This window comes from Polypterus senegalus, chromosome 8 (genome assembly GCF_016835505.1).
Source record: "Polypterus senegalus isolate Bchr_013 chromosome 8, ASM1683550v1, whole genome shotgun sequence".
Classification (NCBI taxonomy): Eukaryota; Metazoa; Chordata; class Cladistia; order Polypteriformes; family Polypteridae; genus Polypterus; species Polypterus senegalus.
Genome location: NC_053161.1, coordinates 95220906 through 95240871, shown reverse-complemented (window position 1 = coordinate 95240871; position 19966 = coordinate 95220906). Strand labels below are relative to the sequence as shown.

General features: G+C 36.9%; 1 protein-coding gene across 4 annotated transcripts in view; it reads left to right on the top strand.

The window, feature by feature from the left end:
* LOC120534138 (voltage-dependent calcium channel subunit alpha-2/delta-1) overlaps positions 1–19966 on the top strand; it is a 690895-nt gene that overhangs the window by 552267 nt on the left and 118662 nt on the right. For all 4 annotated transcript variants that reach the window (XM_039761461.1, XM_039761460.1, XM_039761459.1 and 1 more), the window contains exon 15: positions 5917–6006. In XM_039761461.1, the coding sequence (XP_039617395.1) occupies positions 5917–6006 (90 nt within the window). The remainder of the gene's footprint in view (positions 1–5916; positions 6007–19966) is intronic.

Sequence of the window (19966 nt, the reverse complement as noted above, 5' to 3'; positions counted from 1 at the left end):
TTTACATTCTCATCTTGACTTTTTTCCACCAAATCTGGACGATGTCAGTGATGAGTATAAGGAAAGATTTCATCAAGATTTAAAGGGGATGGAAAACTGATATTGGGGAAAATTCACTCCGAGCAAGATGGGTGACTACTGTTGGTTCTTGCAAAGAGAGACGGATGTGCAGTAGAAGTGGAAAAGCAAATGCCTCCAACGTTTTTGGGGACACTCGAGTCCCCAGCATTGTCTTCTGGTTTGTTTTCAGAATAAACACATCAAAACAATTTTGGTGGGACATAGTCCAAACTCCAGATATTGTGTTAATATACAGTATTATATTGATTTTCAAAAGTGTCAAAACGTTAATGATGTGTATTTAAAAAAACTGATATGCTAGCTTAATTCTGATTTCTTATATGAAATCAGTGTAACAAACTTAATAAAGAGCTACTCTGAAGTTTCCAGTAGCGTACAAAAAATATTTTTTTGTAGACCAGTGTTATGGGCAATTCAACCAAGAGTACAAGCCTCCAAACAACATGGCTTTATAGGGTAATTTAGATACACAAGCCCCTCCACATTGAAGAACTGGTCAATATGGTATTGGTATTAACGTCAGACAGTTAAAGTGGTTTGAACATGTACTAAGGATGCCCCTTAGCATCGCTATGTAATAAACCTGGACAATATGTTGAAGGCACAAGGAGAATCCTAAGAAATGCAGGATTATCAGATTATGCTTGTTATCTGGACTGGGAATGCTAAGGAATTTTTCAGATCTATCCCATGCTCTGTCCAACTCAATTTGTTATCTGCCACGGTGACCCTCAGCAGGGGAAAGAGAGTCAGTTGTATAAATTGTGTACTCCACATTGCAAACTGAACATAATATACTGCACTTTCATTCTCAAATATACATTAGTTAATCCAGTTTAGGTTCACAGGGAGTCAGAGTCTATCCAGCCTACTTTGGATTTGGCAAACTCCACGCAAACTGATCAGGGAATTCGAACCTAGAAGGCTGGATCCATGAGGCAATGATACTATCTGCTGCACCACTTTGTAGCCTAAGCAGCAAAATAGAACTGAAAAAGTGTTGAATCTAATCACTCTAAACAAATGAAGATAAAGAGTCTTGACAGAAATTTTTTAAGTTATAAAAGGAATAAGTGGGATTGATTTCAACTAGCAAAAAGAAGTGTGCGCACTGCAAGCAGATTGAGAATATATTTTACAGAAATATTTGAGAGTTTGGAAGCAGTTCATCACTCTGAGGGCTATAGGTACAGAATAATGAATGAGGTTTTTTAGTAGAATACTGCAGTTGAAAATATCACTTTGGGGACCTTCTGATCTCAGATCAAATTATTTTGGTCATGTTAGGTCAATATGAATTGACAGGCCATCTAACCTTTGTCTTATTATTTAGAACTTTACCTAATCTGGGTGCAGCAAATGAAAAAGTTTATGACCAACAATTTTACATACATGTAAATGTGTATGTATATGCATGGGTCCCGGCTGGGACGCCCCTTTCATACTGGGACTGGGGGAGCAGCCATGGGATGCACACACCATGTCCCCCGGAATGTGTGGTGACAGCCCTCCTGGGTTATATCGGGGCCACAGGCGTGGGACTTCAGGGCTCAGACCTGTTGGGCTCCGTGGCCACCACCCAGAGGAGCTGCTCAGCTTAACGAGCCTCTGTGGGCTGGAATGCAGCCACAACCGGAAGTGCAGCCTAATTAGGCCAATTACCACCTGGAGAACTTCCTGGAGGGCTAAAAGAGCAGGCTGCAGCCCCTACTCGAGGTGCCAGAGTCAGGACGACGAAGACAAAGTCGAAGCTGCATTGGAGGAGTGGAGAAGAAAGATGAGTGTTTTGTGGTGGTGTTTTGCTGTGTTATTGTGTGTTTTGGGACTGTGTTAGGGCTGAGGGACACGGGAAAGACGTGCAATGTCATGTTAAATGGAAATTCTAAAATGCTTTTCAACCTTCTAAATGATGGTTCTTCAGTGTGATGTTATAGGGGAACAATTTATTTAGAATTGTAACAGGTTCTACAAATAACTATGAATGAATAATGATAGATTTGTAACATACAATAGATTCCCATCTTTAAAAGGACTCTTGTGGCATACACTAACAGACTAAGCCCAGATTTTCATGATCTATTGGCATTCTGCTAGGTATCCTACTATACTTTAACAATTTGTCCACATGATAGGAGCAAATGCCAAAGAGCCAATTTCAAATACAAAGAACCATTCACAAAATGAAATTGTTCATTGTCGAGCAATGTTTCAACAAGGAACCACACAATCCAGTAAAGAACGATTTAAGAACTATTATTGTTAAGAGTGTTATTAGCCCTGAGCTGGATGAGCAGTTTATTATGAACATGAATGGATGGAAACACATGGATAAAATAACCACTAAATGTTCTCAATTCAGAAAATGACATGCTGTAAATGTCCGCCCTGGTTAAGGAAATTGTTCAAGTTCATACGTGAGATTCCTTAAGGTACCTCAGGGCATAGGATGTAGCTTTGCTGGATGGTTGCTGACTCTGCTCATAAAATTTAGGTTTGGCTTCAATATAGCTAATAGAGAAACTTTCTGTTTAAATTTGTGAGGAATGTCTTGGTGAACAATGACTTTTGAGAGGTGGAGGAGTAAAGGTATGCAAACATGGAAAGAAAGTGAAATGCTAAAAAGGGAAAGAGTATGAATTTTGTACTTGGGGTCAGGAAAGTAGGGAAGCCACTCCATTTGATAAAAAGGACCATGAGGCACAGTGCACTTTGACCTTCTTCAACATTTTGCTTTTATCAGTCTCTCCAGTTGTTCACACTGCTCAACAGAATATTTCTGACATAGAATGTTACACAGTTTTCCCACATTGTATGATTTTTGCAGTTTGAATTTCATTTACGTTACATACCATGCAACATAAGTTTGATTAAATATAAAAAAAAATCCCACCAGAGCCATCAGAAGGGGTAATACAAGGGGTATTAAAGCACCACAGCCCAGATGCAAAAGGAGTCCAAATAGAGCAGGCGGGAATGGACAAAAGAAACAAGACTAAACCTGTATTTGACTGAGAAGCATACAAATGGAAGCTGCCCTCTCCCTCAGGATGTTATTAATCATGATTACAGCTTCACAAATTATGCCAATCTTTCTGTTGAAATCTAAAACAATGATTCCACCTACCCATGCCCAAATAATTTTCTTGCACTTGTAGGGCAAATTTATGCTGTTGCACCACAGCCTATAATGTACTGTATATTCCCAATTGCTGAATTAAGCAAACATAATAGCCTTAATGAACTGAGAAATATACTGTTCAAGTCACTTAATCCTTCCTAAGATCATTGGAATAATTTCAGTTATGTTTTAATTAAAGCTAAAATAATGCTAAAGGCATATAAAGATTTCTGCAACAGGTTTGTGTGATTGATGACAGAGCTTGAAGCTAGAGGCTATTTTCTACCACACCCAATTTAAAAAAAAAGATTCCCCATTGCCATCATTGGTGCCTTTAAAATGATATTTTTGTCTTCTCGGAATTTCAGTTCTCTCTAAGGGATTCTGGGGCAGTGTAATCTCGCTGAGTACTGGAGTCTTTTGCAGCTGTTTGTTTGCCAAGTAATCTGTGTCAGGTCAGGTTGGACTCCACTGAGAGTAAAGCATGGGTTTTTAAATCATCCTGCATATATACATCATTAAGTACTATTATTGTACTTAAAGGATTTTTAGCAGGAAAAAGACAAAGCAGTGTGGAAATCATACTACTACATTTGTGAGATTACTTTGAAGCAAGGAGAAGGAGATCATTCTTCTGTAACATCTAAAAAGAAAGGCTCCAGGGTGAGGAGAAGGAACCCTAATTATGTGTTACCTTCTTTTTGTATTCTTATTTGTGCTATAAATGCACTGTAGCACTTTTTGAGCCTCTACACAATGTGTGTGGCACCGTAAGAGGGCCTCGGTTATATGGTGTATATCAGGATCAGCTAAAGATTATGTTTTTATTGTGTATATCTAAACACCAAACTCTTGCTGTATTATCAATACAAATATGTCAAAATGTTCACCGATTTTCTTTCTAATAATCTACTAGAAAACTGACCCTTGGCTTACCTCGACATTAACATAATTTGGAAAGATTTTTCTCTATGAAGGTGTGTTTATTAAACAAGCACACCAGAGATAGATAAATATAGAGAAAAGATGCCTTAATAAACTGGTAAAACAATACTCTTCCACTGAGACTACCTAAAAAATATTGGTCCTGCTAAAGTACTAATTTCATACTCTCTTTCTCTTTAACTTCTACATCTGTTTTTCTTTTCTGTAAACTCTGGCCTCTCTTCTTCCAAACAGTAAACATTTTCTATAACTCTGCTCCCAACTCAAAACACAGACTTTCTCTGTTGTAGATAAGTTGACACTAGAGGTCGCTTTTGCCCCTTAAACCCAACAGACAGACGCACAGGACACAGGGTAAAAGCACTAAGAAGTGTTTTAATAATTTCTTCTTTTAAATAGTGCTCCTTCAAAGCAACCTAGCCAAACTAAACCAGGAATTAAATGAACACAATATTCTCAATAATAATAACAATAATTGTCTCCTCCACATCAAGTTCTGTGACACTCCTCCTGACTCCGGCTCGCTTGCTGGGTCTCCAGTATTACTTTTTATAGTCCTTGACCCCGAAGTGCTTCTGTCCTTTAGAACACGTTACTTGGTAGCACTTCCGTTTCAGATGGAGAACTGGTCTTTTCTTCAGCCCAGAAGTACTTTGGAGCTTCCATCCTTGTGACATGGGAGTACTTTCGGGCTATGGATGTGGCACGACTCCTGCTGTCCCTTTACAGCTCCCACTGGCGGCACACACGGCACCCAACAGGGCTGAGCAACCCAACTCCAAGTTTCTGCACTGCTACTTTCCAGGGAAGCTGCCACCTAGTGTTTTGGGGGAGACAGTGCCCAAAAGTATCTGCCTTCCCCCATCCTTTCATCCTTTGGCCGTTGGGCCGCCAGTCGACCCTTGCACTGTTAAAGGGCAATCTGTAAACCACTTTCCAATGCTACATTTGGACCAAGTCTACCATTTGCCATCAGAGTTAGAAACTGTCTTTTATAGCTACAGCCTGTACATTCAGGTACTCTTAAAAAACAGGGCAACAGATCTAATTTGTCCCATTCTATCTCATTTTCTTTCTCTTTATGAATTGGAGGAGTTGCCTCTTGACTATTCTGTTGACAATGGCATCACATATTTCCTGCCTGTACTTGGTGGCCTGCTTTAACTGCCAGTGTCGTTTGCTGGTGTGGTCCATGTTGCCTGTTCCATCATGCTGGGACCTTTACCCTGGTAATCACACCCGAGCCTAGAAATTCTTCACCCATATTTCAAATTGTTAACTCAGTCCTCCAACTTTAATTAAAAGTGCACCTACCTGAAAATGTAGTTATTTCTCAATTTTGAAAGTTCTAGAATGCTTAAAATACAAATAATTTTACAGATATAGAATATTTTAGACTCTTTAGCAGGCATTGTAAGAACAAAAGGTCATCACTGCCAATTTCTGATGCGAGACTCTACCGTCCTCTTTCTCACAGTTTACATTCTGTACATATTTCAGTTCTTTGTATTTTGCAGATGTCATAAGAGTACTTGGTAATTTATGATTTTTATCCCAGAGATAAAAATATGTAAGATATAAGTAATAAAATTATGTTCTCCTAACAGCCAACATGTTAGTCAATCCAGGCAATAATATTAAAAATACCCTTAGGTTGTTTATCTTGAATCACTAAAATGTATTCTTTATTGTATTTTTATATTAGATTTGAAAGTTTCTTTTTTATTAATTATAACAGGCTTACAGTTTTATTTGTATTATTTTCTTTGCAGGAATATCTTGATGTGTTGGGAAGGCCGATGGTTTTAGCTGATAAAAAGGCAAAACAAGTGCAATGGACAAACGTGTACCTGGATGCTCTGGTGCGTGTTTCTTAATTATGTTTTTTTTTATCAGTTAATAATGTAACTAATGCTATATCTAAATTATTTAGTTAAAGTCACTTTTAAAAATCTGTCTTTGGATACATAATAGTGCAGAACTATGCTGGATTTCTGAAACTAGTCCTAGCATTTTTAGAACAATGGATGAAATTAAATATTATTTATGAAAATTAATAGTAGTGTTTTAATATAAGTATTATGCAAAATTAATTTTGTAATTATCAACTTACTGCCAAGCTCTACCCTTAATAATGTATCTAAACTTTAATTCTCCCCATAATTGTAATTGGCAGTCCTTGTGTGAAATGATTCCCATGAACTTACAGTATGTTTTTGCACTGGATTTTATCCAGAATTCTTTTAGAAGTCTTACTTAACCACAGGATTTGTTTGGAAACCTGTCTTTGTAGTGGACTCTGTGGAATTGAAACATCTCTCAATGTCAGTGCAGTGTAAAAGTACAAGAACTGAATATCTTGTTTATCATTTTTCTGATAATTCATGTTTACAATGGCACAAAACCTGTAAGGCCTTGAGCTTAATTACATTGCATGTGTTATAATATGTAATGTTCAGTTATCTCTGAAAATAAATCATTCAATAAATCTTCTTATATAATACGCTACCGTGGCTGTCCGTTTGTCTGTCCAGGATTTTAAATCACCTGTAGCTCGCAGTTTGAACGATTGACCTGAAATTTGGTACACATATACTACATGACCTCTACTGTCCGTTTTCAGTGTTATCATTTTTTATTACTCTTTTAATTATTATTTTATTGTACAATCAACTCTCGGCAACGGCCGTGCAGCGCATGCATAAGGGTGTCGTTCTCATTCCCTACCATCTTTGTCGTCACTTCCCCTACCTCTTCATATCTTGAATCATTCTTGAGGCAGATTGAAGACGTATATGCCAGCATAAGTAAACGTACTAAGCAATTGTAGCACAAACACTGACTTAATCAGTTTTAACGTGAAAAGATGCCGACGAAAAAAGAGAAGAAGTGGGCCACTAGGGTGGAGAAAACAAGAGCTGCTCAGGAAGCAGCACGCGCATCAACCTCTGAGCAAACAAATGCTAAACGTACAGAGAAAGAATATGAAGACTATGAATGGTCAAGCCAAGTGTATTCACTGCACGTTATTGTGCAGTCCGCTGTTACTGGTATTCCATATTTACTCTGACTATTTGAAATAGGTTCAGGATCAACCAGTTCCCTCCTGAAGACACATTAATCAAATGGAGTCCATCTTTGCAAAATCAGGGTGTTTCATATGCATTTATCTTAAGGGATTCCTCTTTAAGAAATTTTACCTTGATTGAAGTTAATAGATTTATTTACTTTCCGGTCCCATTCACTTCGATTCATTTTATAACAGTGTTTAAAACACATTCTCAGATTTCAAAATGTTTTTTAAAAAAATTCACATAATACAAAATGCTACATCCTTATTTGTATTTCAACACATCGTCTGTTTTTGGTCAAGGATGACTTAACTCTTTAGTCCTGTCTTCTGTGCTTAATTGTGTTTCATTGTTTGATTTCATGGAGGGGGGTAACATGTTTTAAGTTGTTTAGTTTTCTTTATAAGTCTGAATGAATAATGAGAAGACAATTGGACCAACCAGATGCTCATTTAGTGGCAGGTGAATGCTTTGTAAAGGGCTGTGTTCATTCTGTTGGTTAAGCTAGTTACTTTATGGTTATGTTCTAATATCTTGTAATTGGGTAAATGAATTGCAGATTGAGTGATTGTCCAGGGCTTTCTGAAATAAGGGGTCTGTTGGCCAATGAAGCATTTTAAAACTTTAATTAAATGAATGGAGGTAAACATGTCCAAAAAGTATAAAAACTTCAGGAATGAGTTATAGGACACAAGGACATTGTAGATTTTCAGTAGAATTCCTCCTAAGATCAATGATAACAAAACTCTGAACGCAGTTCTTCTATTAAACTGGCCATTACAGCTACGTCCTTTGGACAGAGATACTCTTAAAAAAACAGGCTTAAGGCAAAGCCCAGACTGTCTACCTCCTTGAAGGGTCAATAGATCCAATTTGGCCCATTCTATCCTATTTTCTTCCTCTTTATGGATTGGAGGAGTTATGTGAGCCTCTTGCCTGTTCTACATGGCCTCCTCCCTGTTTACAATGGCAGGGCATACTATCTGTCTGTCCTTGGTGGCCTGCTTCAACTGTAAGTATGGGTTGCTGTATGGTCTCTATTGGGACTGAACTGCAGAAACTTACATAGAAAGTAAGTGGAAAAACCTGCAGCAATCTTCAGAAGCCTCAAAGTTGGCATAAACATTATGCTCTAAATATACAGTAAGCAAAATATAGAGGAAAAGCAACACAAATGTTAATGTTTGGGAGAAGCCCAGACCTCATTTCAGGTCAAAATGTGTGCTTTGGTTGTGTTGCAGTTGCAAAGAATTCAGTTTTCACATGCACATACCTGGGAAGACTCTGCCTAAAAGGCTGTATTTACTAGCAAAGATTCTTTTCCCAGGCTTTGATTTAAAGGTGCAAATTCTTATGGAATTTGTACTTTTCTGTTTATTATTAATACATATGTGGCTGGGATATGTGCAGTTTTGTTTTCAGTTCAATATTTTAAATTTACTGGTCAATAACATCCATCCATCCATTATCCAACCCACTATATCCTAACTATAGTGTCACGGGGGTCTGCCGGAGCCAATCCCAGCCAACACAAGGCACAAGGCAGGAAACAAACCCAGGACAGGTCGCGCACACACACACACACCAAGCACACACTAGGGACAATTTAGCTTCGCCAATACACCTAACCTGCATGTCTTTGGACTGTGGGAGGAAACCGGAGTACCCGGAAGAAACCCACCCTGGTCAATAACAAAAGGTATTTATTAAATACAGTACATTAATATTCCCAAAAAATGTACACAGCTGTAAAGTGAGTGAATAAACTGCTTTCTAAAGTCTCTTGGATGGGCCCCACATGAATTTGAGATTTCTAAACCTTTTTTCTGTGTTTTATGTGGTTATATATTAGGCAACTTTAATTGTAGCAGTAATTTTAATTTATTGCTTTCCTCTGTATATTTTTGCAGATGTATAATAGCAGAGATGGACAGATGTGTGCCAGAAATCTAAGTTATTTCATCTTGTCAGTAAACATTTAACATACGTGTGATATTACCAAAGGGCACTTAATAAAATATTAATTATATTCTTCCTTTATAGCATGAATCATATTGCCCAAAAGGCATATAATTAAACACAATACTCTCCTGAATCTCATCCTATATCTTGTAAAAATACCTCTAATATACTTTAGGCAACATGTTTTTTGGATGCGTCCACACATAGAGTAATGACTTACTGATAGATAGATATTTTATTAATCCCAAGGGGAAATTCACATACTGTCATCATCATGTCCTTCTGTCCATGTGAAAGCACTAGTTTATCAATTGTATTACAATTTGCCACACTTATGAAATGTGTCTGTAAAGTTGTTTTTATTGAGATATCTAAAGTAGTGCACACTACACAAATATCCATCTTCTAACCCGCTGAATCCGAATACAGGGTCACGGGGGTCCTCTGGAGCCAAACCCAGGGCACAAGGCAGGAACCAATCCTGGGCAGGGTGCCAACCCACCACAGGACACACACAAACACCAAGCACACCCTAGGGCCAATTTAGAATCGCCAATCCACCTAACCTGCATGTCTTTGGATTGTGGGAGGAAACCCACACAGACACGGGGAGAACATGCAAACTCCACGCAAGGAGGACCCGGGAAGCGAGCCCGGGTCTCCTAACTGCGAGGCAGCAGCGCTACCACTGCGCCACCGTTCCGCCACACTACACAAATATTTTAAATATAAAAACCTGCCATTGTAAAGCATTGGCAAAGTCTCAGACTTGTCTGTCTTAAAACAGAAAATGATTGTGGACATCTTCAAATACAGCTTAGTTTACTGTTTCAAATTAGCCTTGAGAGTCACTTGCATGTTTTGGATATCTTCATCTTTTTGCTTGTTTGATAGCTGCTCCTGACAGCAAAACAGTGAAATAATAGCCGGTCTTGATTGCAACACAGTGAAACGCAAGCAGATTTGTGAGCACAGCAGCTGCTTGTGCCTGATGTTGCCTGTGGAAGTAGGTAATGCAGTGACTGCGGCAACTTGTGTGAACCTCTGTCACACAACCTCACCGAGTTCACATGATTCTCCTGACCGTAGAAGTAAAAAATGCGTGGAACATAACATGTTTAGAGTTGAATGGAAATGGGAATGAGTCTCCTAACCATGGCTTGGTTTCACATTATACGGTACATGCAGGAATAAACGTATACTCAGTATTTACATTACTGTACATTAAGAATGCCTTCCCTGCTGCATTATCTGCAGTGTATGATAATTGAATGTTTCTTTGATATTATAATTTATCTGAAAAGGGCTCTGTGACTTACTGTCCATCATGGTCACATACAGCTACCAGTTTTAGCCTAAGACTTCCACATAGATTTTAACTTCATCAGGTAATTCTTTCAAAGATTTTTATACTATAGGGCAAAAATAAAATGGGCCAAGCTAAAAACTGCAACAAATTTAGTTTATCATGGTTTTAAAAAAGAAATCAATGGTCAGGAAACAGAAAAATCAAACAAATAAGTACAATAACCTAGTGTGAGGGAACCTTCCTGTTAGATCTCCATAAACATTGGAGCTTTGTGGGTAAACTTGTAGACAGTTTTTGACAGAAAGAAGAGTCAATATTGTTCCACTCTGTCTTGATAGCACCCTGGCCCATTCTTTTGCCCTATATAGTATGTTTAAGAAATTTGAATTAAAATTAGCCAAGGAGCCACCACAACCAATGACTAACAAAAGGACATAAGTTGTTGCAATTTTTACATTACTTAAGTAGTTAACTACTGTCTATGCAATTTCCTCCAGCAGAAGCTTATTTGAACTCCTTTTTTCATTATATATATTATTTATATATATATTTTGTGTACTCTAATACATATAAATAGATTCTATCATCATTTTTATCTTTTAATAGGACTCATGGCTACAACAATATTAAAAAACAAAACGTGATAACTAACAAAAATATGCTCAAACTAGTAAAACAGTTAACCCCCGAATGTTACATTTTCTAACTTGTCTTTATCTTTATTTGTAGGTATATTTTAATGCCATTTTGTACCACAAACAAAAATGCATTTCCATTTCCATTGATTTATTCTTTTCATGCTACTGGTTCATTGCCATCGAAGTTGAATCTGCAAGCCTTGTAAAGCTACTGCCATACACCCTTCCAGCTTATAAGTTTTATATCATTTTTAAAAAGTAGCTTTTTTGGATGTTGAAATCCTTGCCATATCTTTCACTTGTGGTAGCACTTTATGAAACTTATCTGCCCATTTAAGTATCTTTTTTTCTGGCATTCTGGTATAGCATTGTGAACATCTGGAGCTATACTATGACTACAGGATCAAGAAGCCAAACCTGAGGTTTCATTTTTTATAAAACTTTGCATGGATTTGATTGTTAAAGTATGCATACATCCAAAAAAATCTGATTTATCAAACCTGATGTACACCACATTTCTATGTAATTTACCCTTTACAAATTACAATCTTCTTGTAAACGTGTATACGTAAACGCTCCCTGTACACTACCCAGATGCCACCCTGAAACAACCATATGTGGACTATGCTAATCAACCTCATACATATGCAGTCATGATACTGCAGACCTTCATTGGGTGGTAGAGCAGCATCCTACCTGATGCATTGAGACAAACACCACCTGCATTTGAGGAGTCCTGTGGAGCACTCTGCAACTGAGCATGCAAGAACATACACAATATCATAGAGCCTCTCCTCTGCATTCTGGGGTTCCATGAAAGATGTAAGGTGTCAGTGACTGAGTAGATAGCCAATATCAACTGGCATGTGTAATGACAAGATTGCTGTTGCAATAAATAGTACAGGTCTTATGAAGCAGCAAGGGTTCAGCGAGTTACCTTATCAACAAGCCAAACATTACATACAGCACCATCACATCTGCCAAAGCTACTTTGTCTCAAAATAAATTAATCATGGGTTGACCCAGGCCACGAGCCACAATGTTTGGCAGTCTCATCTTGGCATCACAGATGACTTGTATGTTAATGGAATATAACTGCTTACGGTTAACAAAAGCAGCTTCATTGCAATTTGAGTACTGTCAGTTGCCACAATTATTTTAGCTAAACTGGACTCTGCTGAAAATTGTTTTTTTATGTCATCAAAAATATGTTGTGGTTTTAAGTATGTACACCCACACCTTGTGGAATCTGAGTGGCTTCCAGCACAGTAGACGTGATAGAGCTAAAACTTGGCTGAGATATTCCTGACCTTTTGGCCAGCTCTCTTAGAAGTAAACAGGTAGCTGATACGAAAACTAATGAAAAACCAAAAAAGTTCTTCAGTGCAAGTACACAATATTGGTCCATTCAGAAGGGAATTAAAATCTGTAGATCATATTCATCACTTCTAAGGTTTAATATGTTTGTCACATCAATGTACATTATAATAATGGTGCAGTAATAGGAATCATTTATGCACGGGAGTCATCATTTTATCGTGTCTGGCTGCATTTCTCTACTTGATCTAGTGTGCCGTCAGTTCCCAGTTGAAATGTTTGGTATGAATGGGTCAGATTTGCTCTAAATATACACAAGCTTTCCTATCAAATTTTCTTTTATATATCCCGACTTTGACATGGAAGGTTCAGCATACATATTTCGGGGCTGTTTTTGTGCATACGCAAGTTTTATTAAGTCTGACCCCTGAACACAATACTAATCCATTCACACTGGCACTTTATCTTGCCAGGCATTGACAGGTTTTCATGATAGTCCAGTTGCTTAATTTGAAGTTGATCCTTGTCGATAATGAAATGTATTGTCTAATTTCATGGCTTGTTAATGTTTTCATTCATAAGCTTTTTTTTCCTTTATGAGGATATCAATGAAGAATCTGTGACCCGGTGCAGATTAGTAATTGGCAGTCCGTCAATTTTTTCTTTTTCATTTCTTTCCAAATGTTTTATTAAAAAAGATCCTCCATGATAAACACAGCCAGAGTACATTGTAAACTGCTGGTTTCTTTATCATTTGCATCTTCTTGTTAATTAGTAACTGCCTAAGAAAACAAAGACCAATTAAAAACACTGAATGTAGGTGTTAAGACTAAGAGAAGCAATGAAATGTTGGAAATCTTACTTAGCAAGTTAACAAAAATAAAGTACATTACAAAGCAGGGTCCTTGAGGCGGTAATGTTACTCAATACTTTGAAATGCAGACAGATAGATTTAAATAGTGCAGATGTGTTAAATTTCTCAACTTATAAAAATCACCAGAAATCACTGAAATAAACAAGAAAGTATATTTTATGTAATCCATGTGCCATTTTTTTAAGTATCCAGTTTTGACTGATGCTAATTTAATGCATTTGTACAGTATTTGTTTGTTTGCCTTTTATGTGCTTAGTGTATATATATATAAACCAGTCACAACATGTCCCTTTACGTTCCTAACTCAGGGATTTGTTTTTATTTATTAGTCTTTTATTGTCTCCTAATTTGCTCTGTGCATATGTGTTTCCTTCAATGGCATGACTGTCTGTATAGACAGTCAAGTATGAGGTGAGCCCATATTTGAAAACCAGGTTCAGAAAATGGATTGATGGATGGTTTAGCCTCACAGTTTATGGCCCTTGTCATATATGCTTTATCTATGAGGTAATCTATAAAGCTGTAGTTCAGTAGATTCTTTCTCAAAACATCATATTTTTTTCCCTAATGTTTGTATTAATTGTGTTCTCTTCATATTTTTGGAGATTGAAGATTATCATGATATTTTAAGGACTGATTACACTTTGATTCAAATCAGGTGATTCTCTGCGGAGCTGTCCAAGTGTAAATGCACTAGGAGTTCTTACTCTTGCTGAAATCACTACATTCGACACTAGGGGTCACCAAAGTCCAAGTGTCACCATTGTATCTGCAAGCATTTTTAAGGTCGGAATATATTTTGCCCCCACAATCTCCTTACATTTATGCCTCTAATAGGGCATTATGCAACAAACATTTTTTTTTTATAATTTTGTGCTGTATTACCATCATTTCTACTGTGGGAAATCCATGCGTACACAACTGGAGGACCATGTTTTTTCCATAAACTTCAAAATATTTTCGTGTTGTACACTCTGAGGAGCATTTTAAACAGAATTTATTATGACCATACTTTTCAACCATACTTTCAACAATTGACCCATTTTTCTGTATTTGTCTAATTGTACTACCCAGGACTCATATGCTTTATTTTGCCTGAACTAAAATAAATTCTTGTCATTAGCCATTTACTCATTTTATCCTTTATATTTCATCTACTTGTTTGTGACACTTATTTGATTTAGTTGCACATTGCATGTTAGACTCTAAATTCTATTAAAACTAGTTCCATAGTGATGGTAAAATATAATGCAAATTAAATTTTTATACTCATATATACATATACTGTATATGCTCATTTTATTATACATATATATATATATTTCATGATATCTTTTAGTAGGTCTCCATTCATTTTGTCTTACTAACATGCTGTATTAACAATACACATGCCTTATCATTTATTTTCAAAGTATTCAGATAACAAGTTGAAGGAAGTAAAATCCTAGCTTAGTGTCAATGGATGAAAAGCACCAGTCCAATGAAAGCAAGCCCCTCTGTGAATTATGTTAAATCAATGCAGTGTGTTAACAAAAATCCACAAGTTGGGTGTCTCCGAGCTGTAAGTTTTAAGATTAGAAACAAAAAAAATTTTAAATATCGTTAATTACCCATTGGGCGGCATGGTGGCACAGTGGTAGCTTCCCGGGTTCTCCCTGCGTGGAGTTTGCATGTTCTCCCCTGTGTGTGTGGGTTTCCTCCGGGCACTCCGGTTTCCTCCCACAATCCAAAGACATGCAGGTTAGGTGGATTGGCGATTCTACATTGGCCCTAGTGTGTGCTTGGTGTGTGGGTGTGTTTGTGTGTGTCCTGTGGTGGGTTGGCACCCTGCCCAGGATTGGTTCCTGCCTTGTGCCCTGTGTTGGCTGGGATTGGCTCCAGCAGACCCCCGTGACCCTGTATTCGGATTCAGCGGGTTAGAAAATGGATGGATGGATGGATAATTACCCATTAACAGATGAGCATTAAAACACTTTCTAAGTATTTAACAATACAAAATGGTTATATTTGACATATTGAAATTGGAAATCCTCTTGGAATTTTTTGAGAGAGTCCTTTAAAAGGTGTAACTGACAACTTTTGAAGCAGATTTTTAAAATAAAATTCAGGTTCACAACTTGACAATCTGTTTTTGACATTGGGAGAACTTTTTTTTTAATTTGACATATATACATATACACCATGTTTCTCCTGAAACATTATTGGCCCAGTTTATTCAGCCAGTAATTAAGACACCATCATCTCAAATACATAGTGTAGCCTCAATGTCCTTTTTTTTTTTTAACGGGATAAAGAGGTTTACACATTGCATTGATTATATAGCACATTATGTTATGCCCATTTATAATGAGTCAAACTTTATAAGTTCATGGATTACAAAACAGAACCTACTAGGAAATAAATATTCATTTTTGTAATAACTTTTAAAATTCAAGGTACATTTTGTAATAGCACCAGTTTGAAAATTGCATAAGCAATCATTCAGACTGCAGTATTTTGAAATAATTTAGCTAAATGCCTTCCAGCTGGCTTGATTAACACAGTTGGTATTGTTAAGTTTCTTTTACACTTTTTTGAATTAAACAAAGTGACAATTAGATTTTCATCTCATTTGTGCAACTCTTTATGTGGTGCCTGACTTTAACATCTTTGAGTGTCATATTTCCAATGTTCTGCTCTATTCCATATGGCAATAAAGAGGATAATGACCCCTAAGTATATTAAGGTCAGGATTGGGCCTGTTACGTCTCACTAGGCAGGTGCCTGTACCCCCAAGGAAAATATTCATTTCTTTTTACCCATCTGCTCATTCATTATTTACTAACACAAGTAGTCTGCTGTTTAAAGAGGTAGCATTCGCTTGACTGAGAACACAATAAGAGGTCAGCAGTTCTCCTTAGGGAGTCATAATTGTACCTTTATTAAAAAGACGGCGTCCAGGGCTAGCCCTTGTTTAGCAGAATATGACATACATTTATTTGTTTGTATGTTATTTAATCATTACTTTCAGGTTACTGAATGTTTAGCCTGATGAAAAGAGCGGTGATTATCTTTAACCAAGAGTATTTCAGATTTGGCTAAAAAACTGTTTCAGTGTACCTTGAAAAAAACTTTACAAAGTAGCCTTCTAACATACCCTTCCATTAGTTGATGTACCCTGCTTAACAGTTTAATGATAGCCAATAAGTCTTTATTTCATTTTAGATCTTTTTGTTTTACAAACCTTATATCATAACATTTTTACAACTGAAGTGGTGGCAAATCACACTGTCATGTACCCAGTCAAATTTACATTGTTAAGTCTGTGGGCTTCATTTATTCATTTTTGTGTCTGTAATAATTTATATAATTTATTTTTGTGATGTCAGTGTGTTTTTTTTTGTCTTTCCTTTCATGGGTACAGCCAGTCTGGAAGTTATTGGCACCACCATTTTGTACATGGCAAAAATGTCTGCTGTTAGTCATGTGTGCTGATTACATACAGCATGTGTTGTCGTCACACCACGATTGAAAGTGCTGGTAAACTTAGTAAGGCAAATCCAACTTTATGAAATCTCAGGAAAGACCTGTGACAAACTTACTCAAAAATATGTAATTATGGAATTTTGTTTGGTCTTGGCCTCTGTTTTGTTTTTCAATACAACGTTTGTCGTATGTTTCCCTCTATGACCTGTTCACTGTCAATCTTTTTTTGATATCTTAAAGTATATATTAAATCCCTGTCCATTCAATTTACCTTCTAGTCCATTTGGTCTCTCTTCAAAAAGAACCTAACACACACATGTTAATTAGGATTGCATAGTCATCATGAATTGGGGTTGGAAACTTCAGCATTATATTTTCAAGTCCAGTATAAGAGGGAAGAGATGAATGTAGCTCATTTTAAAGCTCCATGTTCCCTCTGGTTATTGAATCAAGGCCACTACCAGATACAGAACCAGTGCCTCACACTGTTGCCACTCATTGAATTATAGTTCTTTGCTTGAACCTGGGTTTCCATGTGGGTACCTTCATGTCTAAAGGAGTTGCAGAGATGTTAGTTTAAATATGATTAGCAACTTTGTTATCAGATGAAGTACAAGACTAGTTAAGAATGTTACAAGATGCAGTTAGCCATTTTATCAGTAATGCAGGTTGGGGGTGAAGCTGAATTTCTGCACCCCTGTTAAATCTGCTGTCTTAACAAGCTTTGTGGGCCACTAAAAGACTAGCAGAATGGACAGTGCAAACATTCTCCTACAACACTGTTTTGTTCTACATAAATGGATTGCGTTTTTTTGTTTTTTCTGGAAAGACTTGGTAAAGCTGTTCAGCTTTAGTGTACCACCAGATCTGAAGTCTTGTTCAGTACTGCCTACAGATTTTATTTCACTTCCCTGATAAATAACTCTTTGAAACATTTTAATTTCATGGAGAATTGACTCACCATTCCCTTCAACTCCAACAACTATTTTGTGGTCGTTTATCTGTTATTTCATTTTATATGGTTCTTTACAAATTGCATACCAAACCTACATTAAGAAGCAAATCAACATTTTATACGTATTCTTATGAATTAAGTTTTCCTGCACTTTTATTTTGCATATTGGTCCAACTGAATGTCGCTTATAAACATCACACTATATTATACATTATGTATAATCTGGTGAGTCTGTCATGACGTCTTAAGCAATTGAGAGCTGCAATCTTCTTATCAATTAATTCTCATCAGAGGGATTGTTCCTTTAGAAAATCTTGAGAGGGCCTCTTTTTAGTTGGGGAGCTTATGGAAGTTGGTGTCTCATTGGGGGGACTTGGTTGGTATTTAAGGTGTTTGCAATGATAAGAAACAGAGATCCGGAACAAAGAAAACGTTATTCAACATTGACAAAAATAAGAAGGAAAAAGTAAACGAATATAAACAGTACGTATATTTCTAGAAATGAAAAATAGGTTCTTGACAGGTTTGTTCTGGTGTGCTAAGAGCCAAAGAAATATTTCCACATTTTGTCTTTAGCAAAACAGACGAGGAATCTATGTTAGAAGGCCGTAGGGAGCTTGATTTGGCAAGCAATGGTCTTTAACCTATTTTTCTGGTTTTATCCCTACACTCTGCCATTAAAATAGTTATGGGTATACTTTTACTGGGAATGATATTGGTCTGGTAAAGAATCTTTGGCTGTTCTCCTAGTTAATAACCTCAAATTCTTTGGAACCAGAAGTTATCACCCTCACTTTGAAATCTAATTATGATTTTGTTTAGCATCTAGGTTAATTAGATAACTATTTTTTCTGTCTCACTAGATCATGACGATGATGTATTTCCACACACACATATAATTACTGTATATATCTATGTATCTATATACAGTAGATTTGGGGTCCTATTTGGGGAATCCTCATTTCTTGCACACATTAAATTGAAGTGAAAAAAGGAAAAGTGCAAATAATGAAGCGTGTTCCTCTTGTGCAATGGCAGCATAAGGAGATAAGTGCTTGGTGCTCCATGTGACAGCTGCTGCACAAATGATAACAACTTCAAGTTGTCATCTTTTTATTTTCAGTGGACTGGAAGGGGCAGAGCCAGGAGAGAGCAAATGTGACATCAGGTGTTGTTGGACGGGACTTTTTCCTGTCTGGGACAGAAACTAAAAAATTATGCCCACATATTTGACAAAATATATATAGTAGACATACACATGCCTACAGAGAAAACTATGCAAATTATGACCTTGAGAACTAAGCTGTACATGTATTTAATTATGGATGGTCTGTTGGGAACTTTTCCTAAGAGGAGTGAAGTACAGTGGTCTTACACTCTTTCTACCCTTGAGCCGTATGACAGGAGTTTTTGTGAGCAGTGTCTGTCACCCATTACGAACCTAACCCATGTGAGCTCTAGTGATTTTGAGGTGACTTACCCATCATAGGTGCAATAACACTGTACTGCAGAGTAAGAATTCCACCAACATAGTATCTAACATAATAGTACAATTGTACCATGTAGGGGATGTGTTGGTCATTCATCCTGACCTTAGTCTTGGTCTACAGGAGTCATAATTTGTTTATTCTGTTTTACCATGTCTCCCATGCAAAGCCTGGACATGGTATGTGGAGTTTGTCATTTGTAGTTAGTAAAAATGAATTAGGACGAAAAATCTTTACATGTACTATAGCATAACAGCAGAGTGATGTGCTCATAGACAGTACCAGAGAGGCTTTCTGGAGCTGATTATCATCATTCTCTGGGTGCCATTACTAATGTTGTGATTTGGAGATGCTATCACAGACAAAAAAGTTTTGTGTAGTGGTAAATCAAAAATATAGGAGTGTGAAAAACATATAAAGGACATGGTTCCCCACCTAGATCTCAAAACTGGCATTTTCACTACAGTGCAATTACAGACACTCCGGCCTCAGCTTTACACATCTGTTTTATATCTTAGAACAACCCAGGTCTGTCAAGATATATTACTGTGTTTTCTATTAAACAAGATGAAGTTATGTATTTTATTGTATTTTTTACATTGGTGCTGGAGAAAATTAATGGACATGAACATGCAAGTGAGTATTTCTTTGTACTCTGTACACATGACAATACAACTACGATAACATACACCTTCAGAACACTAAGAGCAGTATCATAATCAGCAACCACAGCCTTGTATATTG